Raw genomic sequence first — 20114 nt, 5'->3', positions numbered from 1 at the left:
ACTAGGATACTCCTCCACTCACAAGGAACCCTGTCCTGACATCAGTGTGTGTTTTTGATGCGTGCTGAGGCCCCCTTTTACAGCAGCAACTAAAAGGCTTTCTTTTTTAAGAAATGGCCATGTGGCAAGTAAACCACTTGCTCTGTGGCCATTTCAGGGGGCGCACTTACCACCATCCATTGAGGTGGCAGTAAGGGCTCTCAAGCTAACCCGGCAGTAACTGATTACTGCTGGGTAAACACCAGCGCTACAAAAATAAAAATATTTTTGTAGCGTCGGAAGTGGCCTGCACTAGGGGTGAGAACTACCACCAGGCTGCTGCAGTAGCCCAGCTGTACTTCCAGATTAGCGAGCAGTAAGCCCACATTGGACTTATTGCCGCTTCATAAAAGACCTCCTGATTTTTTAATATCCACAAGGAGACAGTCTACTCTGACATGAATCATGTTTTGTTCACTGCATCAGGGAGTCTTCTAGAATAGAAGCACAAACATTTGAACACACACCACTATCTAGAAAAAAGTAGTTCTATAAAAATGTACCACTCTATGGCGTGGTCTTTGGAAAGTTCAGCTTTAAATACCGCTAAGATTAGTATTGTTCAGAGAAAAACAAAAATTGTAGGGGGTTTAGGCAGCAAGACGTACATGGAGAGACTTGCTGACCTAAACATGTATACACTGGAGGAAAGGAGAAACGGGTGATATGATAGAGATGTTCAAATATTTGAAAGGTATTAATTGGCAAACAAACCTTTTCCAGAGACGGGAAGGTGGTAGAACTAGAGGGCATGAATTGAAATTGAAAGGGGGCAGACTAAGGAATAGTGTCAGGAAGTAGTTTTTTTCACTGAGAGGGTGGTAGATACCTGGAATGCCCTCCCATGGGAGGTGGAGAAGATGAAAACGGTAATGGAATTCAAAAATGCATGGGACAAATACATAGGAATCCTCTTTAGAAGGATAAGATTCCAAAGAAACTTAGGGGAGATTAGGCAGTGGCGTAGGAAGGGGGGCGGTGGGGCGGTCCGCCTCGGGTGCATGCCGCTGGGGAGGGGGGTGTCGGCTCCGCTGGTTCCCTGCTCTCTCTGCCTTGGAACAGGTTACTTCCTGTTCCGGGGCAGAGAGAGCAGGGAACCAGCGGAGCCGACGCAGCTCCCAGCGACATGCACTCGGGGCGGTTCGGCCCTCCTGCCCGTCCCTCGCCGCTTTCCCATGTAAGTACGCGCTCCGGGGGGGTGCGCTCCGGAGAGGGGAGGGTGCGCCGTGCTGCTCCCGGAGTGGGGGGTACGCAGCGGCGACCCACCCCAGGTGTCAGCTGCCCTCGCTACGGCACTGAGATTAGGTAACAAAAATGGTGCTGGTCTGACTTCTACGGTCTGTGCCCTGATGGAGGCTGAGTAGATTTGGATGGGCTGGAGTGGAGCTTTTCAGGTGCTTTGACAACAACATCAGAAATTTTAGAACGAGGCCAGTGCCGGGCAGACTTCTATGGCCTATGCCCTAAAAATATACATATGATGTAACACTTCATACCATATGTAATAAGTTTATATTGTTGGGCAGACTGGATGGACCGTACAGGTATCTGCTACTATCTACTATGTTACACAGTTAGCGTGCGCTAATTTTTAGCACACGCTAAAAATGCTAGTGTATCTTAGTAAACAGGGCCCTTAGAGTGGAATTTTGGGGAAAAAAAAACATTTTGGACCGATATGCTCATATCACCCCTCTCCTCAAGTCACTTCACTGGCTTCCGATCAGGTACCACATACAATTCAAGCTTCTCCTACTAACCTACAAATGCACTCAATCTGCAGCCCCCCATTACCTCTCTACCCTCATCTCCCCCTACGCCCCTACCCGTAACCTCCGCTCACAGGACAAATCCCTCCTCTCAGTACCCTTCTCCACCACCGCCAACTCCAGGCTCCGCCCTTTCTGCCTCGCCTCACCCTATGCTTGGAATAAACTCCCTGAGCCCATACGCCAAGCCCCCTCCCTGCCCATCTTCAAATCCTTGCTTAAAGCCCACCTCTTCAATGTCGCTTTTGGCACCTAACCATTGACTTCTATCCAAGAAATCCAGATTGCCCCAATTTGATTGCATTTTTGTCCTTTAGATTGTAAGCTCCTTTGAGCAAGGACTGTCCTTCTTTGTTAAATTGTACAGCGCTGTGTAACCCTAGCAGCGCTTTAGAAATGTTAAATAGTAGTAGTAGTAGAGAGTGTGACTTTATTAACCTGATGATAATCCCTTTGATGGTTCTAAAATGTTTTCTTTGGTATATTCAAGAAATTTAGAGTTTTAGTAATCACTGTGTTTTAGGAGATCTATTTGCTAAAAATACACCTTTGTAAATGGGCTGCCCAATTTATAAAAATCTGTCCTAAAATTTGGCTCATCAGCACAATCCATAAAATGTATCAGCCAATACTAATGCTATTCTGCCATCTGCTGGACAGCTGTTATCATTGCTGCTTAGTGACTTGTACTGTGTGAAATTTAGAAGCAAAAAATTAGAGTCCCTATTACTAAGCCACTTAAGTGTCTACGCGCACCCAATGTGTGCCAAAATGGAGTTATCTTACGACTACCGCATGGCTCTTGCAGTAATTTCATTTTTGGGGTGCATCTGATATGTGCGTCTGAAAAATAATTTTTTATTTTTGGATGCGCGAATCGGACGTGCGCTAAGTGGTACTTGACATACATAGGTCATTACCGCCTGGTTACTGCATGAGTCTTTACCACTAGGTCAATGGCGGTAAGGTGTCAGACCCAAAATAGATGTGCGGTGATTTTGATGCACGTCCATTTACAGCGCGTGCCCAAAACCTGAGCCTACACTACCGCAAGCCATTTTTCAGTGCACCGTAGTAAAAGGACCCCTTAGTAAATTTCCTGGAATTGAAACAAGCACAGCTTTATTTTCAAAGGTCTGTTGAATTTTGGTTGGATTAGGATGGTAAAGGTGCAAATGGAAGAAAAGCTACCTAAGGAGATAAAGCAAGGTGACAAGACTTTTCAGATGGGTTAAAGAGACGAGGATGGGCAGAGGTGGTCTTATATAAAGGGAATGGATGAACACAAAATCAGTGCCACTCTGTAATTCTTATGCAATCTTATTTATACTTGTTTTAAGTTTTTAAAAAAATTATAAATATTTCAAGACAAACATGAAAAAGACTTCAGAAAATGTCTGTGGACTTTAGCAAAATTGCCTTAGTAAAAGGACCCCAAAGACTTTTTAACTAAAGATGAAATAGGATTAGTGAAAGTGAGACGATTATCAAATATAATGGTAAGGCTTAAGAGAGTAGAGGAGTAGCCTAGTGGTTAGTGCAGCAGACTTAGAGCCGGGGGAACTGGGTTCAAGTCCCACTGCAGCTCATTGTGACCCTGATAAGTCATTTAACCTTCCATTGTCCCAGGTACAAATAAGTATCTGTATGTAATTGGAAAAACCACAGAAAGGCAGTATATTAAGTCCCACTCCCTTTAACCTCTTCCTTCAGCAGAATATGGACTCCATGTATAACAGGGAAGCATGGTAAGATGAATGATCAGATAGATCCATGAACTCACGATCATTAACAAAAATTAGCATGAGCCCTTACTGCCTATTTTGTAGGCAGTAAGGGTTCATATGCTAATCCCGAGCTAATCAGTTAGCATGTAACAATATGGCTGTGCTGATTACTGCAGGTATGCCCACTCTTCACCCCCCCCAGACAGTCCTCTTTTTTCAAAAAAATAAAATGTATTTTTAGTGCATGGGTAGCGAGCGCACATGTGCACCTTACCAAGGAACGCCTCAACGCACCACGCCATTTTAAGCTACGATAATACGCATTAGTGCTTACTGCAGCTTGAAAAAAGGGCTCCTATATATTTTTTAAGGAAGCTATCAAAAACCTTATTTGTTTCGGCTCTTTTACAAAGGATTGAAGATGTTTACGCATTAGTCATTGTTCTGGATAGGGTAGGAAATTTGAAATTGTACGTTTTTTTTTTGGCTTGTTATAAATGTTATGGATGTTTTTGTCATGTAACCCATGCTATACAATTTGTCAAGCTGAAAGTAGCGGGCTATAAAACCATGAATTAAATTAAATTGAACATGGATACAGAGAATAATATCAGCAGATAAAGGCTATCTGGTCTATTTAGTCTGCTCATCCACACCAACTACTAAGCTCATGGAAACAGAGAGAAAAATGATGACAGACGGAAAAATGACATCAAGTTTTCCCATTGTAATGAATCCTCAGCAAAAGTTTGTAATATATTGGGGGATTCTGCTGCTATCTAAGAAATAACAACCATTCAGAGCATGATTCAGGTTCCACAGGGCTTTAACACTGTTGGACTGTCTTTAGCTGGTTTGGAGCTGCGGGAGTACACTGAGGAACTTCCACTAATTTCAGAAGAAGAAAGATGCACATCCAGTAGAAATTGGTAACAACGTATTCCAAAACTTCTATGACTGTAATGACACTGGCGCCGCAAAACAGACCAAGCTGACCGCCAACATCGGCTGTAATAGAATGACACAAGAAGTCAGTGTAAATACTCAGCTGTGGGAGCTTCTGTTTCCAGAAACTAGGAAGATTAACTTTCAATTAAAAAACAGACATTATTGGGCTAGCAATAAATTATGTTATACAAGCTAAAGTGAATTGATTTATGTTACCGTATGTTTCTTTCTTTTTCAAGCACTAGTTTTAAACTATCTTTAGAGTTCACTTGAACATTACTGTACGATGCCCTTTCCTTTTCAGTTCTCCTCTCTGTTTAGTATTTTTGGTGGTTGAATTAGGTGAATAAATGCTCCTAGAGGCCCTTTTACTAAGCTGAAAAATGGGCTTAACCCAGTGGCTCCCAAACCTGGTCCTGGAGGCACCCCAGCCAGGCATGATTTGCATGCAGTGGAGGCAATGCATGCAAATCTGTCTCATGAATATTCATTGTGCTGCTCAATAGGTGCACTTTTCTGAAACCTGGATGTCCCAGGTTACAAGTCTAACTCCTGACATGCATCTCCTTAAACACTGATGTTCATTCACCTTCTGAAATGGGGATTAAATATTTATTTTTAGGCCCACCCTAGACTCACCCCCTTGACATCTGGACATTCCCTGCATTGTAAAATCAGAACTTGGATGTCTATCCTGCTTATTTTCGAAGGAGAAGGGCGGCCATCTTCCGACACAAATCGTGAGATGGCCAGCCTTCTCCTACAGCCAGCCAAATCGGTATAATCGAAAGCCGATTTTGGCCAGCTTCAACTGCTTTCCGTCGCAGGGACAGCCAAAGTTCAAGGGGGCATGTTGGCAGTGTACCGAAGGCGGGATGGGGGCGTGGTTAAGAGATGGCCGGCCTCAGCTGATAATGGAAAAAAGAAGGCCGGCTCTGACGAACACTTGGCCGGCTTTACTTGGTCCATTTATTTTTAGGACCAAGCCTCAAAAAAGTGCCCGAACTGACCAGATGACCACCGGAGGGAATCGGGGATCACCTCCCCTTATTCCCCCAGTGGTCACCAACCCCTCCCACACCCCAAAAATATACATTTTTGTACCAGCCTCTATGCCAGCCTCAAATGCTATACCCAACTCCATCACAGCAGTATGCAGGTCCCTGGAGCAGTTTTTAGTTGGTACTGCAGTGCACTTCAGGCAGGCAGACCCAGGCCCATTCCCCTCTACCTGTTACACTTGTGGTGGTAAATGGGAGCCCTCCAAAACCCACCAGAAACCCACTGTACCCACATCTAGGTGCCCCCTCCTTTACCCTTTAAGGGCTATGGTAGTGTTGTACAGTTGTGGGTAGTGGGTTTGGGGTTTTTTGGGGGGCTCAGCACATAAGGTAAGGGAGCTATGCACCTGGGATCAATGTGTGAAGTTCACTGCAGTGCCCCCTAGGGTGCCCGGCTGGTGTTCTGGCATGTGAGGGGGACCACTGCACTATAAATGCTGGCTCCTCCCACGACCAAATGGCTTGGATTTGGCCAGTTTTGAGATGGCTGCTGTTAGTTTCCATTATCGGCGAAAACCAATGGCGGCCATCTCTAACGCCGGCGATCTCTAAGTGCAGCCCAAATGTTGAGATTTGGCCGGCCCCGACCGTATTATCGAAACGAAAGATGGACGGCCATCTTGTTTCTACAATACGGTTGTCTCCGCCCATTCCTGGGGCCGGCCCCGGAGATGGCCGCCCTTATAAATGGCCAGCCCCATTCGATTATGCCCCTCCATGTGGCGCTTTTACAAAGCTGCAGCAAAAAGTGGCCTTAGCGTGTTTCCTATTAGTTAGAATAATTTTAAAAAATGTTTTAGTGATATTCAATTTTGTTTCATGATTTGTCTGTCTGTTTGTCTGTCCTAATTAGATTGTAAGCTCTGTCGAGCAGGGACTGTCTCTTCATGTTCAAGTGTACAGCGCTGCGTACGTCTAGTAGCGCTATATAAATGATAAGTAGTAGTAATAGTTATGATGATGATGATGATTTGGGTGAAGAAGATGTATTAGTGTGACTTTATTCACCTGATGATAATCCCTTTGATGGTCCTAAAATGTTTTCTTTGGTATATTCAAGAAATTTAGAAATTTTTAGTAATCACTGTGTTTTAGGAGATGCATTTCCTAAAAAATACACCTTTGTAAATGGGCTGCTCAGTTTATGCGTGCATGATATATAAATGAATTTCAGGTACGGTTTGTGGTGTGCTAGAAATTGCAGAGGCGCTTTTGACATTTTTAAAGAGTTGTATACAGAGTAGAGTTCATAAATGTTCTCATCTGTTAGTCACAGCAAGGTGTGAACAGGTTCCATGTTATCATTCTCAGTTTACTGCTCTTTTATTTGGTCTTTGCCTTTTCCTCATAATGTTCCTTTGTAGTAGCATGACTTAGATTCTCCATCGACAAGTGTATGACATAACAACGGGATCGACACAGAATATTCTCTGAATTCAGAAAAGTCTTCCCATGCACTGGTACCTCATGAGTCCCTTTAGTCTAGCTTTGGCTATGAGTTCACACGGGTGTGTTTTTTTTATCTCTTGCTTTGGGGGTTTTAATTCTTTTTTGCTGCTTAACTCCAGACTCCGTTCCCTTCACCTTGCCACACCATATGCCTGGAATAAACTTCCTGAGCCGGTCCCCACCTTAGTAATTCCCTTATCTCTTATTTGTCCTATTTGTCTGTCCTAATTAGATTGTAAGCTCTGTCAAGCAGGGACTGTCTCTTCATGTTCAAGTGTACAGCGCTGCGTACGTCTAGTAGCGCTACAGAAATGATAAGTAGTAGTAGTAGCATTATTGGGCCAAAATTGTTACTCTCTTTTTCCTTCTCCTATGGTCCTTGCACTAAAAATGTGCCTGGTGACACCCTTCTATAGGAAGAAACACTATCTTATAATCTTAACATAGCCTTTTACTTACCTAGAAGCTCTGTCGATGACAGTGCTTTCTGCTGCTGTGTCATCTTGTAATTCAGGTCATGATATTTAATGTCAATGTAGACCAAATTCTTCCTACAGTAAAGGAGAACATAAATGATACTTAGACATAGAAATAATGAGAAGGAAGATAAGTTAATTATGGAGTAGAAAGTCATTATAGAGCACTACTTCCAACAAAGGCTTAAACTTGCACTGAAGAAAATTTCACTATTCCAAAAAATAAAAATGCAATTAACTTCCAATCTGCTAAAAATGACAAGGAAGAAAAATGACTTCAGTGGTTTAGGTCACGTCTTAATTGTGCTTTGGACTACAGACCAGCTCACCTTCTTAATCAATCGTATAAAAACTCTCCTGTAAAGTTATTATCAATTTTATTACATTTTTCTTATACCATTTTTTCATTATCATGGTCTATACTCAATCAGGTACTTATCTGGAACATAAGCTGCATTGCCTTACTTATGTTGAGCGAGGCAGCTTATGTTCCAGATAAGTACCTGATTGAGTATAGACCATGATAATGAAAAAATGGTATAAGAAAAATGTAATAAAATTGATAATAACTTTACAGGAGGGTTTTTATAGGACTGATGAAGACTTTGAATGTAGTTGCAAAAACCTCAGAAAGGTGCTATATCAAGTCCCATTTCCCTTTCCCTCAATAGTACATTTATACTAAGATACAATAGCAGGAGATGGAAGTGAATGAGACTAGAGTGAAAATGCTGTACCAGGTAACAACACATGCTAAGGGCATTAAGTCATGCTAACTACTTGTAGAAGGGAGAGCCTGAGTAAAATAATAGGTCTTAAGTCCTGCTCTAAACTTCAAATAGGAAGGTTCTACTACTACTACTACTTAGCATTTCTATAGCGCTGCCAGGGTTACGCAGCGCTGTACAAGTTTAGACAAGGGGAAGGACAGTCATAAGTACATAAGTACATAAGTAGTGCCATACTGGGAAAGACCAAAGGTCCATCTAGCCCAGCATCCTGTCACCGACAGTGGCCAATCCAGGTCAAGGGCACCTGGCACGCTCCCCAAACGTAAAAACATTCCAGACAAGTTATACCTAAAAATGCGGAATTTTTCCAAGTCCATTTAATAGCGGTCTATGGACTTGTCCTTTAGGAATCTATCTAACCCCTTTTTAAACTCCGTCAAGCTAACCGCCCGTACCACGTTCTCCGGCAACGAATTCCAGAGTCTAATTACACGTTGGGTGAAGAAAAATTTTCTCCGATTCGTTTTAAATTTACCACACTGTAGCTTCAACTCATGCCCTCTAGTCCTAGTATTTTTGGACAGCGTGAACAGTCGCTTCACATCCACCCGATCCATTCCACTCATTATTTTATACACTTCTATCATATCTCCCCTCAGCCGTCTCTTCTCCAAGCTGAAAAGCCCTAGCCTTCTCAGCCTCTCTTCATAGGAAAGTCGTCCCATCCCCACTATCATTTTCGTCGCCCTTCGCTGTACCTTTTCCAATTCTACTATATCTTTTTTGAGATACGGAGACCAGTACTGAACACAATACTCCAGGTGCGGTCGCACCATGGAGCGATACAACGGCATTATAACATCCGCACACCTGGACTCCATACCCTTCCTAATAACACCCAACATTCTATTCGCTTTCCTAGCCGCAGCAGCACACTGAGCAGAAGGTTTCTGCCTATCATCGACGACGACACCCAGATCCCTTTCTTGATCCGTAACTCCTAACGCGGAACCTTGCAAGACGTAGCTATAATTCGGGTTCCTCTTACCCACATGCATCACTTTGCACTTGTCAACATTGAACTTCATCTGCCACTTGCACGCCCATTCTCCCAGTCTCGCAAGGTCCTCCTGTAATCGTTCACATTCCTCCTGCGACTTGATGACCCTGAATAATTTTGTGTCATCGGCGTCCCTGCTCAAGAGAGCTTACAATCTAAAGGTAATAAGCTATGTAGTCAGTGTATGTATCGGGAATGGGGAAGGTGGTTAGGCGCCAAAAGCAAGAGAGAAGAGATGCGCCTTGAGTAAGGACTTGAAAATGGGCAGGGAGGGCGCACGTCATATGGGCTCAGGAAGTCTGTTCCAGGCATAAGGTGAGGCGAGGCAGAAGGGGCGGAGTCTGGAGTTAGCGGTGGTGGAGAAGGGTACAGATAGGAGTGATTTGTCCTGAGAGCGGAGGTTACGGGTGGGAACATATGGGGAGAGGAGGGTAGAGAGGTAATGGGGGGCTGCAGATTGAGTGCACTTGAAGGTCAATAGGAGAAGCTTGAATTGTATACGGTAGTGGATCGGGAGCCAGTGAAGCGACTTGAGGAGAGGGGTGATATGAGAGTATCGGTTCACGCGGTAGATAAGACGTGCGGTGGAGTTTTGGACAGATTGAAGGGGGGATAGGTGGCTAAGCGGGAGGCCGGCGAGGAGAAGGTTGCAATAGTCAAGACGAGAGGTAATGAGTGAGTGGACGAGAGTTCGGGTGGTCTGTTCTGAGTGGAGCTCTATAAGGTAGAGAATTCCTCAGTGTTGGAGCCGCTATATTAAAGCAAGATAAACGGGCCACGTGTGAATAAGCTTGCAAATATGAAGGAATGACAAGTAAATGCTGTGTAAGAAAGTTGAGCAAGAAAGGGGGTATGCCAGTATGTAAAATGTGTTGGGATGGAGATAAATTTTCAAGGTTATACAGGGGAGTCTGTGTTCATCGATAAGTAAAGGAGTAACGCTATCATATTTTTTGGCTTCATGGACTAACTTTTCTGTGGTGTTCTGGACAATTTGTAGTCTTATAAAATAATACTGTGGTAAACCTTGTAAAAGTGAATTACAATAATGCAAACACAATATTACTAAAGAATAAATTAACAATCATAATGTTTGGCCATCAAAAAGTAAATGAGCTGCACAAATTTGTTGTAACGTAAAAAATGAATTCTGTACCAGTAAGATAAGGTGAGATGTTCATCTAATGGAATTCCCCAAGGAACAATTACAGCAATAATTTTGGAAATATTAAACTTCAAACCACTGTCACATAAACAATCAGCAATAAAATGTGGTTTCAAGGAGATCTCAGAAATAGTGTGGGAGTCCCTTGAATCTAATGAAAAAAACAACTGACTGTCACCAGCATAGAAGTAGAATCTGGTACAATGGGATTTTATGGGAAGAGCAAGTGGTGAGGCATTTAAAGTAGAATCAGGCATTATTTTGACTATGTTCAATTTAAATTGATTGTACAAGCCTCGATACTAAACCAGCTGGTTACTGTAATTTATTTGTGGGATTTACTTATATACTTTTAAAGAAGTTGCAAACACTGCAGTCTACTCTGCTGATAAATGTGACACCATTGCAAGGCCCACTGGCTGCCTATTCAGGCCAGAATTTATTTCAAAGCTTGTGTTACTATTTTTGGCTCCTCAATATATGCTTTCATTGATAGTTTCTCCAATTCACAATAGTGTTATAAGCTTGAAAGATTTTCTGGTTTTCCTCTTACTGTCATTTAAAGGAGTCAGGTTCAAAAAGATTCTTCGGTCTTCCTTTTTTTTTTTTTTTTTTGCAGCAACAAAAATGTGGAATGATTTACCAGTGGATTTTAGATATTTTAATAGCTTTCTTTTGTTTTGGAGAGTTTTGAAAACTTGGGGGGTCTTTTACTAAAGATTAGCTCAAGTTATCTGCAGCAAGGCCCTGCTTCAGATAATTCGAGCTAATCTTTAGTAAAAGACCCCCTTGGCTATTTAAGAGATATTTGCTTTAGTGAATGATACATTATACTAAAATATTTTAAGGTCTTATATATAATGAAAAGGTCATATGTGTATTTTCCCAATTATTTCTGGAATCTTTTTAAGTGACCCACATAGAACTGACAAGGTATTTGCATGAGAGGCTGCAGAGGAAACTGGAGAGTCATCATGGGATAGGAGTTAATGTTCTAGTGTGGATTTAAAACTGGTTAAAAGATAAAAAAACAGAGAGCAGGGTTAAATGGTCAGTATTCTCAATGGAGAAAGGTAGATAGTGGGGTTCTGCAGAGGTCTGTGCTGGGATCGTTGCTTTTTAACATATTTATACATGATCTAGAGATGGAAGTAACTAGTAAGGTAATTATATTTGATGACGATACAAAATTATTCAAAATTGTTAAATCTCAAGAGGATTGTTAAAAATTACAAAAGGACTTTATGAGTCTAGCAGGTGCATTTTCAAAAGAGAAAAACGTCCAAAAAGTGACATAAGTCTGCATTTGGAAGTTTTTCTCACAAAAATTTTCAAAACCTCTTTTTAGACATTTTTCTCTGAAGTCTGTCAGACATATGTGCAAATCTCAAGGGGGCATGCCAGGGGTGTGTTCAAGGTGGGAGTTCCTAAGACTTAGACATTTTTCAGCCATAATGGAGCAAAACAAAAATGCCCAGGACTAAAACTTAGACATTTTGAGCTAGACCAGTTTTTATAATAACTGGCTACAGTGGGAACTGAACCCACTTCCCAAGACCAACGTCAGCTGCACAAACCTCTAGGCTACTCTTCCATGCCACTCAAGAAATGCCCCAAATGACCAGATGACCATTGGAGGGAATCGGGGATCACCTCCCCTTACTCCCCCAGTGGTCACTATTTATTTATTTTATTGCATTTGTATACCACATTTTCCCACCTATTTGCGGGTTCAGTGTGGCTTACAATATGTTGTGAATAATAGAAATACAATTGGTCATAATACGATTATGGGTACATTGTGAAGAGTTGTGGGAAGACAAAGTCAAAGTCAAAATATCATCTAGGAATAGAAACAATGGAATGTGACAATGGGGAAATGATAGGGCGATAGGACAATAACGAAAGGATATTAGGGTGTAACTATCCCCTCCCACCCCCAAAAATATGATTAAAAATATTACTTGCCATTCTCAGATGTTATACTCAGGTCCATTAGAATAGCATGCAGGTCCCTGGAGTAGTCTAGTGTTGGGTGCAGTGCATTGCTGACAGATGGACCCAGGCTTCTACCTCCCCCTACTTGTTACACTTCTGGAGGAAACTGTGAGACCTCCAAAACCCACCAGAAACCTAGTGTACCTACATATTGGTGCTCCCTTCACCTGTAAGTGCTATGGTAGTGGTGTACAGTTGGGGGTAGTGGGTTTTGGGGAGCTCAGCAGACAAGGTAAGGGAGCAATGGTGAGTTGTGTACCTGGGAGCATTTTATTAAATCCACTGCAGTGCTTCCAAGGATGCCCTATTGCTTTCCTGGGATGTCACTTTTCCACTATTCTACCCGATGCCAAGCTTTCTATTTTTTTAATAACATCCGAGCCTTGTGTCTATTGTTTATCAGTAGATTTGGGCTTTGAATTCAGATCTATTCTCCTTCTTAGGCAGCCAACTGTGGAATGGCCTCCCCAGACCCATCCAATCAGCGACTATCTACCCTTCCGGAAATCACTAAAAACCCATCTGTTCAAGCAAGCCTACCCAAATGACCCAATCTAATGCTATGAACCCATCTACCCAACACATATCCTGAAGACAACAACAATGACTCAGACTACATCTCCCACCATATTTCCCTATGCTTTCCCCCTGTCCCATCCCCCTCCCGTCTCCTCTACCCCTCCTCCAATGCTCATCTACCCCTTGCTCATACCTCTCATACTGCCTTCACCCTTCCCCATCTCTACCTACCCATCTCTTTTTATTACTCTGCTGTAATTAACTAATATTTTCTCTATCAATACTCTGTAATCCATATTATTATGTAAGCCGCATTTAACCTGCTTTAAGTGGGAAAGCTCGGGTACAAATGTAATAATAAATAAATCTATAGATAAAATGAGGTCTCATTACATATATCTAAATACAAGAGTGCTATTTTCCATACTTCATAGCAAGAGTGTACATTCCCTAATTACCTGTCCCAATGCAACTGACACTTTTACGTCCTCGGTGCATGTAAATGGTTTCATCCCTATGTGGATCTCTAATGCCGTGTGAGGCTTTCTTTCCAACCAAAGTTTTTACCACACTCAGGACATATAAATGGTTTCACACCTATGTGTATTCTCTGGTGCATTGTGAGGTTTACCTTCTGACCAACGCTTTTACCACACTCTGTACATGCAAATGGTTTCTCTCCTGTGTGGCCTTTCTGATGCACTTTGAGATTTGCATTACAACCAAAGCTTTTACCACACTTTATTGTTGATTTTCTTGTGAAAATTGTACATTTTGCATTTGGATGTTTTTTGTTTGAAAATGAACCAAAAAATAAAACATCCAAATCACAAAACGTTTTTCCAAACAACATTTTCAAAAGGAAAAGATAGACATGGTTTTTTTTTTTTTTTAGAAAATTACCTTCTTTCTTGTTCTGATTTTGGATGTTTTACAAAAAACGTCCAAATTCAGACTTAGGCATCATATCCAAAAACACCCCTTGTGCATTTGACTTGCCAAAGGTCACAAGGAGTTGCAGTGGGAATTGAATCCATGATGCCAGGATCAAAGCTTGCTGCACTAATCATTAAGCCACTCCTCCTTGCACAATCGAGCGGGATCTGGAGCAGGAATGGCGTTTGTGCTACGGATCGTGCGCTGGGGGCAGGGGCTCTTCTTCCTGCTCACCGGGTCCGTGAAGCTGAGCGATCACATTTCGGCCGAACTGCACCGGCAGATAGTGAGCCCCCAGCCCGAACCCAGGGAGGGGGTGGGTGGGGGTGTTGGTATCTAGCTGGCGCCTCGTTCTGCGGGAGCTATTGTGTTGCAAGTCTCACAGCCCGGAATACTCCCTGCTCGATAGAGCAGCTCTGGTCCAGTCTCCCACTACCATAATAATGGCACAAAGTCTGTGAGCAAGGGAAAAACCGCTGGAAATGGCCAAGTCCACCCTGGTTAGTTGTGGATCCCACTGCTGCCACCTCAAAGGATCCGGTTCTGGGCGCAGGGGTGGTAGCACTACCTTAGTAAGAAGCTAGATGGGCATCCCCGCATCACACTGCTTAAAAGTTATTTTCTCCTGTAAAAGTTGCAAGGTTTTTAGTTCCTGCAGAGCTGCCCGGGGCTAGGTTGCCTGTTGGATTACAGCTGCTGAGTGAGGGAATATTTGAGACTAGTCCTGGCTTTTCGACATACTCCTGAAACATTTTTGCTCCCTTTCATGACAGTTTCAGATGGAAGAAGCAGGGCTACAGCTACCACATCTGAAGTACATCATAAGTACATAAGTACATAAGTACATAAGTAGTGCCATACTGGGAAAGACCAAAGGTCCATCTAGCCCAGCATCCTGTCACCGACAGTGGCCAATCCAGGTCAAGGGCACCTGGCACGCTCCCCAAACGTAAAAACATTCCAGACAAGTTATACCTAAAATGAGGAATTTTTCCAGTCCATTTAATAGCGGTCTATGGACTTGTCCTTTAGGAATCTATCTAACCCCTTTTTAAACTCCGTCAAGCTAACCGCCCGTACCACGTTCTCCGGCAATGAATTCCAGAGTCTAATTACACGTTGGGTGAAGAAAAATTTTCTCCGATTCGTTTTAAATTTACCACACTGTAGCTTCAACTCATGCCCTCTAGTCCTAGTATTTTTGGATAGCGTGAACAGTCGCTTCACATCCACCCGATCCATTCCACTCATTATTTTATACACTTCTATCATATCTCCCCTCAGCCGTCTCTTCTCCAAGCTGAAAAGCCCTAGCCTTCTCAGCCTCTCTTCATAGGAAAGTCGTCCCATCCCCACTATCATTTTCGTCGCCCTTCGCTGTACCTTTTCCAATTCTACTATATCTTTTTTGAGATACGGAGACCAGTACTGAACACAATACTCCAGGTGCGGTCGCACCATGGAGCGATACAACGGCATTATAACATCCGCACACCTGGACTCCATACCCTTCTTAATAACACCCAACATTCTATTCGCTTTCCTAGCCGCAGCAGCACACTGAGCAGAAGGTTTCAGCGTATCATCGACGACGACACCCAGATCCCTTTCTTGATCCGTAACTCCTAACGCGGAACCTTGCAAGACGTAGCTATAATTCGGGTTCCTCTTACCCACATGCATCACTTTGCACTTGTCAACATTGAACTTCATCTGCCACTTGCACGCCCATTCTCCCAGTCTCGCAAGGTCCTCCTGTAATCGTTCACATTCCTCCTGCGACTTGACGACCCTGAATAATTTTGTGTCATCGGCGAATTTAATTACCTCACTAGTTATTCCCATCTCTAGGTCATTTATAAATACATTAAAAAGCAACGGACCCAGCACAGACCCCTGCGGGACCCCACTAACTACCCTCCTCCACTGAGAATACTGGGGTGGGTTTGGATGTAGGTGTTTAGGCCAAGGCATGCGTGGGAGGTGGGGCTAGTGCTGGGCAGACTTCTATGGTCTGTGCCCTGAAAATGGCAGATACAAATCAAGGTAAGGTATACACAAAAAAGTAGCACATATGAGTTTATCTTGTTGGGCAGACTGGATGGACCGTGCAGGTCTTTTTCTGCTGTCATCTACTATGTAAATCAGAAATGACACCTTTTCTTGGGCTAAATTTGCTGGAAATTGAAACAGGTTTCCAAAGATAAACTAATTTCGTTATGAATGGAAGATCGGGAGGCGGGGCTGGTGGTTGGGAGGCGGGGATAGGGCTGGGCAGACTTATACGGTCTGTGCCAGAGCCGGTGGTGGGAAGCGGGACTGGTGGTTGGGAGGCGGGGATAGTGCTGGACAGACTTGTACGGTCTGTGCCAGAGCCGGTGGTTGGGAGGCAGGGCTGGTGGTTGGGAGGTGAGGATAGTGCTGGGCAGACTTATACGGTCTGTGCCAGAGCCGGTGGTTGGGAGGTGAGGCTGGTGGTTGGGAGGCGGGGATAGTGCTGGGCAGACTTATACGGTCTGTGCCAGAGCCGGTGGTGGGCAGTGGGACTGGTGGTTGGGAGGCGGGGATAGTGCTGGACAGACTTGTACGGTCTGTGCCAGAGCCGGTGGTTGGGAGGCAGGGCTGGTGGTTGGGAGGTGAGGATAGTGCTGGGCAGACTTATACGGTCTGTGCCCTGAAGAGCACAGGTACAAATCAAAGTAAGGTATACACAAAAAGCAGCAAATATGAGTTATCTTGTTGGGCAGACTGGATGGACCGTGCAGGTCTTTTTCTGCCGTCATCTACTATGTTACTATGTCCTCTATTTTGGATGTTTTAGATTTGGACGTTTTTTTGTTTGAAAATGGACCAAAAAATAGAACATCCAAATCACAAAACGTTCTTTCAAACAGTATTTTCAAAAGGGCAAGATAGATGGTTTTTTTTTGTTGAAAATGACCTTCTTTCCTGGTCTGGATTTGGACGTTTTTTGTAAAACGTCCAAATTCAGACTTAGATGTTATATCAAAAATGCCCCTCTAGGAGACTGGGCATCCAAAAGGAAGATGATGTTTAATGTGAGCAAGTGCAAAGTGATGCATGTGGGAAAGAGGTACATGATGCAAGGTTCCACATTAGGAGTCACCGACCAGAAAAGGGATCTAGGCATCATCATTGATGATCCGTTGAAACCCTTTGCTCAGTGTGCAGTGGTGGCTAAGAAAGCAAATAGAATGTTAGGTATTCTTAGGAAAGGAATGGAAAACAAAAATGAGGATATTATAATGCGTTTGTATTGCTCCATAGTTTGACCGCACCTCGAATATTGTGTGCAATTCTGGTCACCTCATCTCAAAAAAGATATAGTGGAATTAGAAAAGGTACAGAGAAGGGCGATGAAAATGATAAAGAGGATGGGATGACTTCCCTATGAGGAAATGCTAAAGCAGCTAGGGCTCTAGCTTGGAGAAAAGATGGCTGAGGGGAGATATGATAAAGATCTATAAAATAATGAGTGGAGTGGAACGGGTAGATGTGAATTGCTTGTTTACTCTTTCCAAAAATACTAGGACTAGAGGGCACACAATGAAGCTACAGAGTAGTAAATTTAAAGCGAATCAGAGAAAATATTTCTTCACTCAACGTGTAATTAAACTCTGGAATTCGTTGCCAGAGAATATAGTAAAAGCAATTAGCTTAGTGGGGTTTAAAAAAGGTTGGTTTCTAAAGGAAAAGTCCATAAGCCATTATTAAAATGGACTTGGGGAATATCCACTGCTTATTTCTAGCATAAGCAGCATAAAATGTATTGTACTGTTTTGGGATCTTGCAAGGTACTTGTAACTTGGATTGAGCACTGTTGGAAACAGGATACTGGGCTTGATGGACCTTTGGACTGTCCCAGTATGGCAATGCTAATGTTCTTATGTACTTATGAGAAGTAGCCTAATGGTTAGTGCAATAGGCTGGGGATCTGGGTTCAATTCCCATTGCGGCTTCTTGTGGCCCTGGGCAAGTCACTTAAAACTCTATTGCCTAAGATCTAAAAGCTTAGATTATGAGCCCAATAGGAACAAAGAAAGTACCTGCATAGAACATGGAAACTGCTTTGGTTGTACCACAGAAAGGCGATATATCAAATTCATGACCTTATTACCCTTCAATGATTTTGCAAAGGAACAGAATTTGAGAGACTGGGTGAAAATACAGAGGATTGAAAAGCTCTCCATGAGAGTCTTTTAAGTGTGGAAACAATATAGCTGTTTTCCAATTAGAAGGAAAAAATCCAGTACTAAAACTCGGAGAAATAAAGGAGTGAAAAAAGATAAGAATTGAATTGCTAATTTAAGAAATTGGTAGGAAGTGGATCTGTCAGTGTTATTAATGACGTTGATGAAGAAATGATCTTACCATGCCAAATAAGATGGCATGAATGAATAAGTGCAGAGGCATTTTCGAAAGGACATCCAAGTCAAAATAGAGACGTCCATGTCAGAACGTTCTAAACTGACATCCATCTGTCAGGTATTTTCGAACTGGAAATATGTCATGATTCCATGTTCGAAAATATGTGAGATGGATGTCCTTATGCTGGAGATGTCCATCATGAACAGCCATTTCACAAACTGGAATGTCCAAATTATGAATGGTGGAAAATAAGGGACATGGCTGTCTGTATGGCAACATTTTTAGAAAATGGTCACAGCAATACTCACGCGGAGCAGGGGGCAGCCTAGTGGTTAGTGTAATGGATTGTAACACAAGGGACCAAGGTTCAAGTCCTGAGTTAACACTTTAGTTTTGTAATTGTGAGTCATCCAGGAACAGAAAAATATCTACTGTACGTGATGTACACAACTTCAACAGCCTTTTGGCTGTTCTTGGATTTTACAAAAAAGAAAAAAGAAAACAGAAAAATAGAGATAAGTTCTATGATGCTGTTTAAAGGGACTGATTTGGATCAATTATAATTAAGAGTCTGCTTTGGTGCTAACAATCTGTTAAGGGCTGAATGCTACTATTCTGATGGATCCATCAATATTATAAATATTTATGAAAGTTAGATTAATAATATTTGGGAGGAAGTAATTGCGTTGTGCTTGAATTTTATAGACTTTCTGCAGCTTAGGATATTGGTGCTATCGAGAAACATCTTACAAAGGTAGCAGGGAGGCAAGCGCAGTTGAGATATATAGATGGGACAAGATGAGTAGTATACAATTATAAGGATAAGTACATAGATCACTCTGTAGGTTTGCTGAAATGTTGTTGTTAACAATATGAATTGGTGACCTTTGTGCTACGACATTTATAATGACCTTTAAACAAAGGATGGCTTTGTTTGAATAGGCAAGAGCATACACTGTAAAAGCATTTGTGAGAAGCCCCAATTGCTCAGATCTATGATAACAATAAATGATTGAATTTCACATTTCTGATGTGGAAGTAATCTGTGTGCTAATAGAATCAATTAATGACACTTCCTGCATTATAGATTACTTTGTTTACATATCTATAAAACAGCATTGTAAATTGATTTCTCTCCCCTTTCATATTGCAGAAATCAATAGGCTTCACGTTTGGTTGTTGTCAACTTTTGTATCTTATTATTTGTGCTTTATTTCTAAGTGCTATAAACTCAGTAATGGGAGAATGTTTCAACATGATCGATTGTTGCCAGCAGTAAAATAATATTCTAGCATGCAGTGTTAATGATATTTTATGGCTTTCCAAATCTGTTATTAGTTTTGGTGCATGGCACTTTTCAGAAACAGAAATGGGAGATAACGCTTTAGTAAATCTTATTCTTAAGTGAACTTCGTAGCCCCTGGAACTAGAACACTCTTACACACATGTAAACCCCCTGGTGGCAGAGCAAGGTATTACAATGATGGTACCAAATATGTCACAGTGTTTCCCCAAAATGGCTCAACACCAACCAGGGAATTTAACAATAAAAAGAAAATATTTTTTTATTATTTGAATTATATTTAAATGTTAATGAAATTTTACCAACTTGCAAATTTAACATATGTATTTCAATTACAGGTTTGCAACACAAATCAGTTTAGAAACATTGGGAGCAGTGGCATAGGAAGGGGGGGGGGGGCGGGAGGGCCGGTCCGCCCCGGGTGCATGTGCTCAGGGGGTGCCGGCCCCGCTGGTTCCCTGCTCTCTCTGCCCCGGAACAGGTTCCTGTTCCGGGGCAGAGAGAGCAGGGAACCAGCGGGGCCGACGCAGCTCCTAGTGACGTG

The 20114-nt window shown here is 42.5% G+C and overlaps 1 protein-coding gene across 1 annotated transcript in view; it reads right to left on the bottom strand.

The window, feature by feature from the left end:
* Window positions 1-4361: 4361 nt before the first annotated feature.
* The window catches only part of ASIC5 (acid sensing ion channel subunit family member 5), a 68484-nt gene continuing 52731 nt past the window's right edge, over window positions 4362-20114 (bottom strand). The window contains exons 9-10 of the mRNA XM_030192230.1: window positions 7453-7544; window positions 4362-4543 (exon numbers count right to left, since the gene is read on the bottom strand). Of these exons, the coding sequence (XP_030048090.1) occupies window positions 4362-4543; window positions 7453-7544 (274 nt within the window). The remainder of the gene's footprint in view (window positions 4544-7452; window positions 7545-20114) is intronic.

Source organism: Microcaecilia unicolor, chromosome 2, assembly GCF_901765095.1.
Source record: "Microcaecilia unicolor chromosome 2, aMicUni1.1, whole genome shotgun sequence".
In the NCBI taxonomy this organism is placed as follows: Eukaryota; Metazoa; Chordata; class Amphibia; order Gymnophiona; family Siphonopidae; genus Microcaecilia; species Microcaecilia unicolor.
The sequence above is the reverse complement of the archived record's forward strand: the minus strand, read 5'-3'. Positions and strand labels throughout refer to the sequence as shown.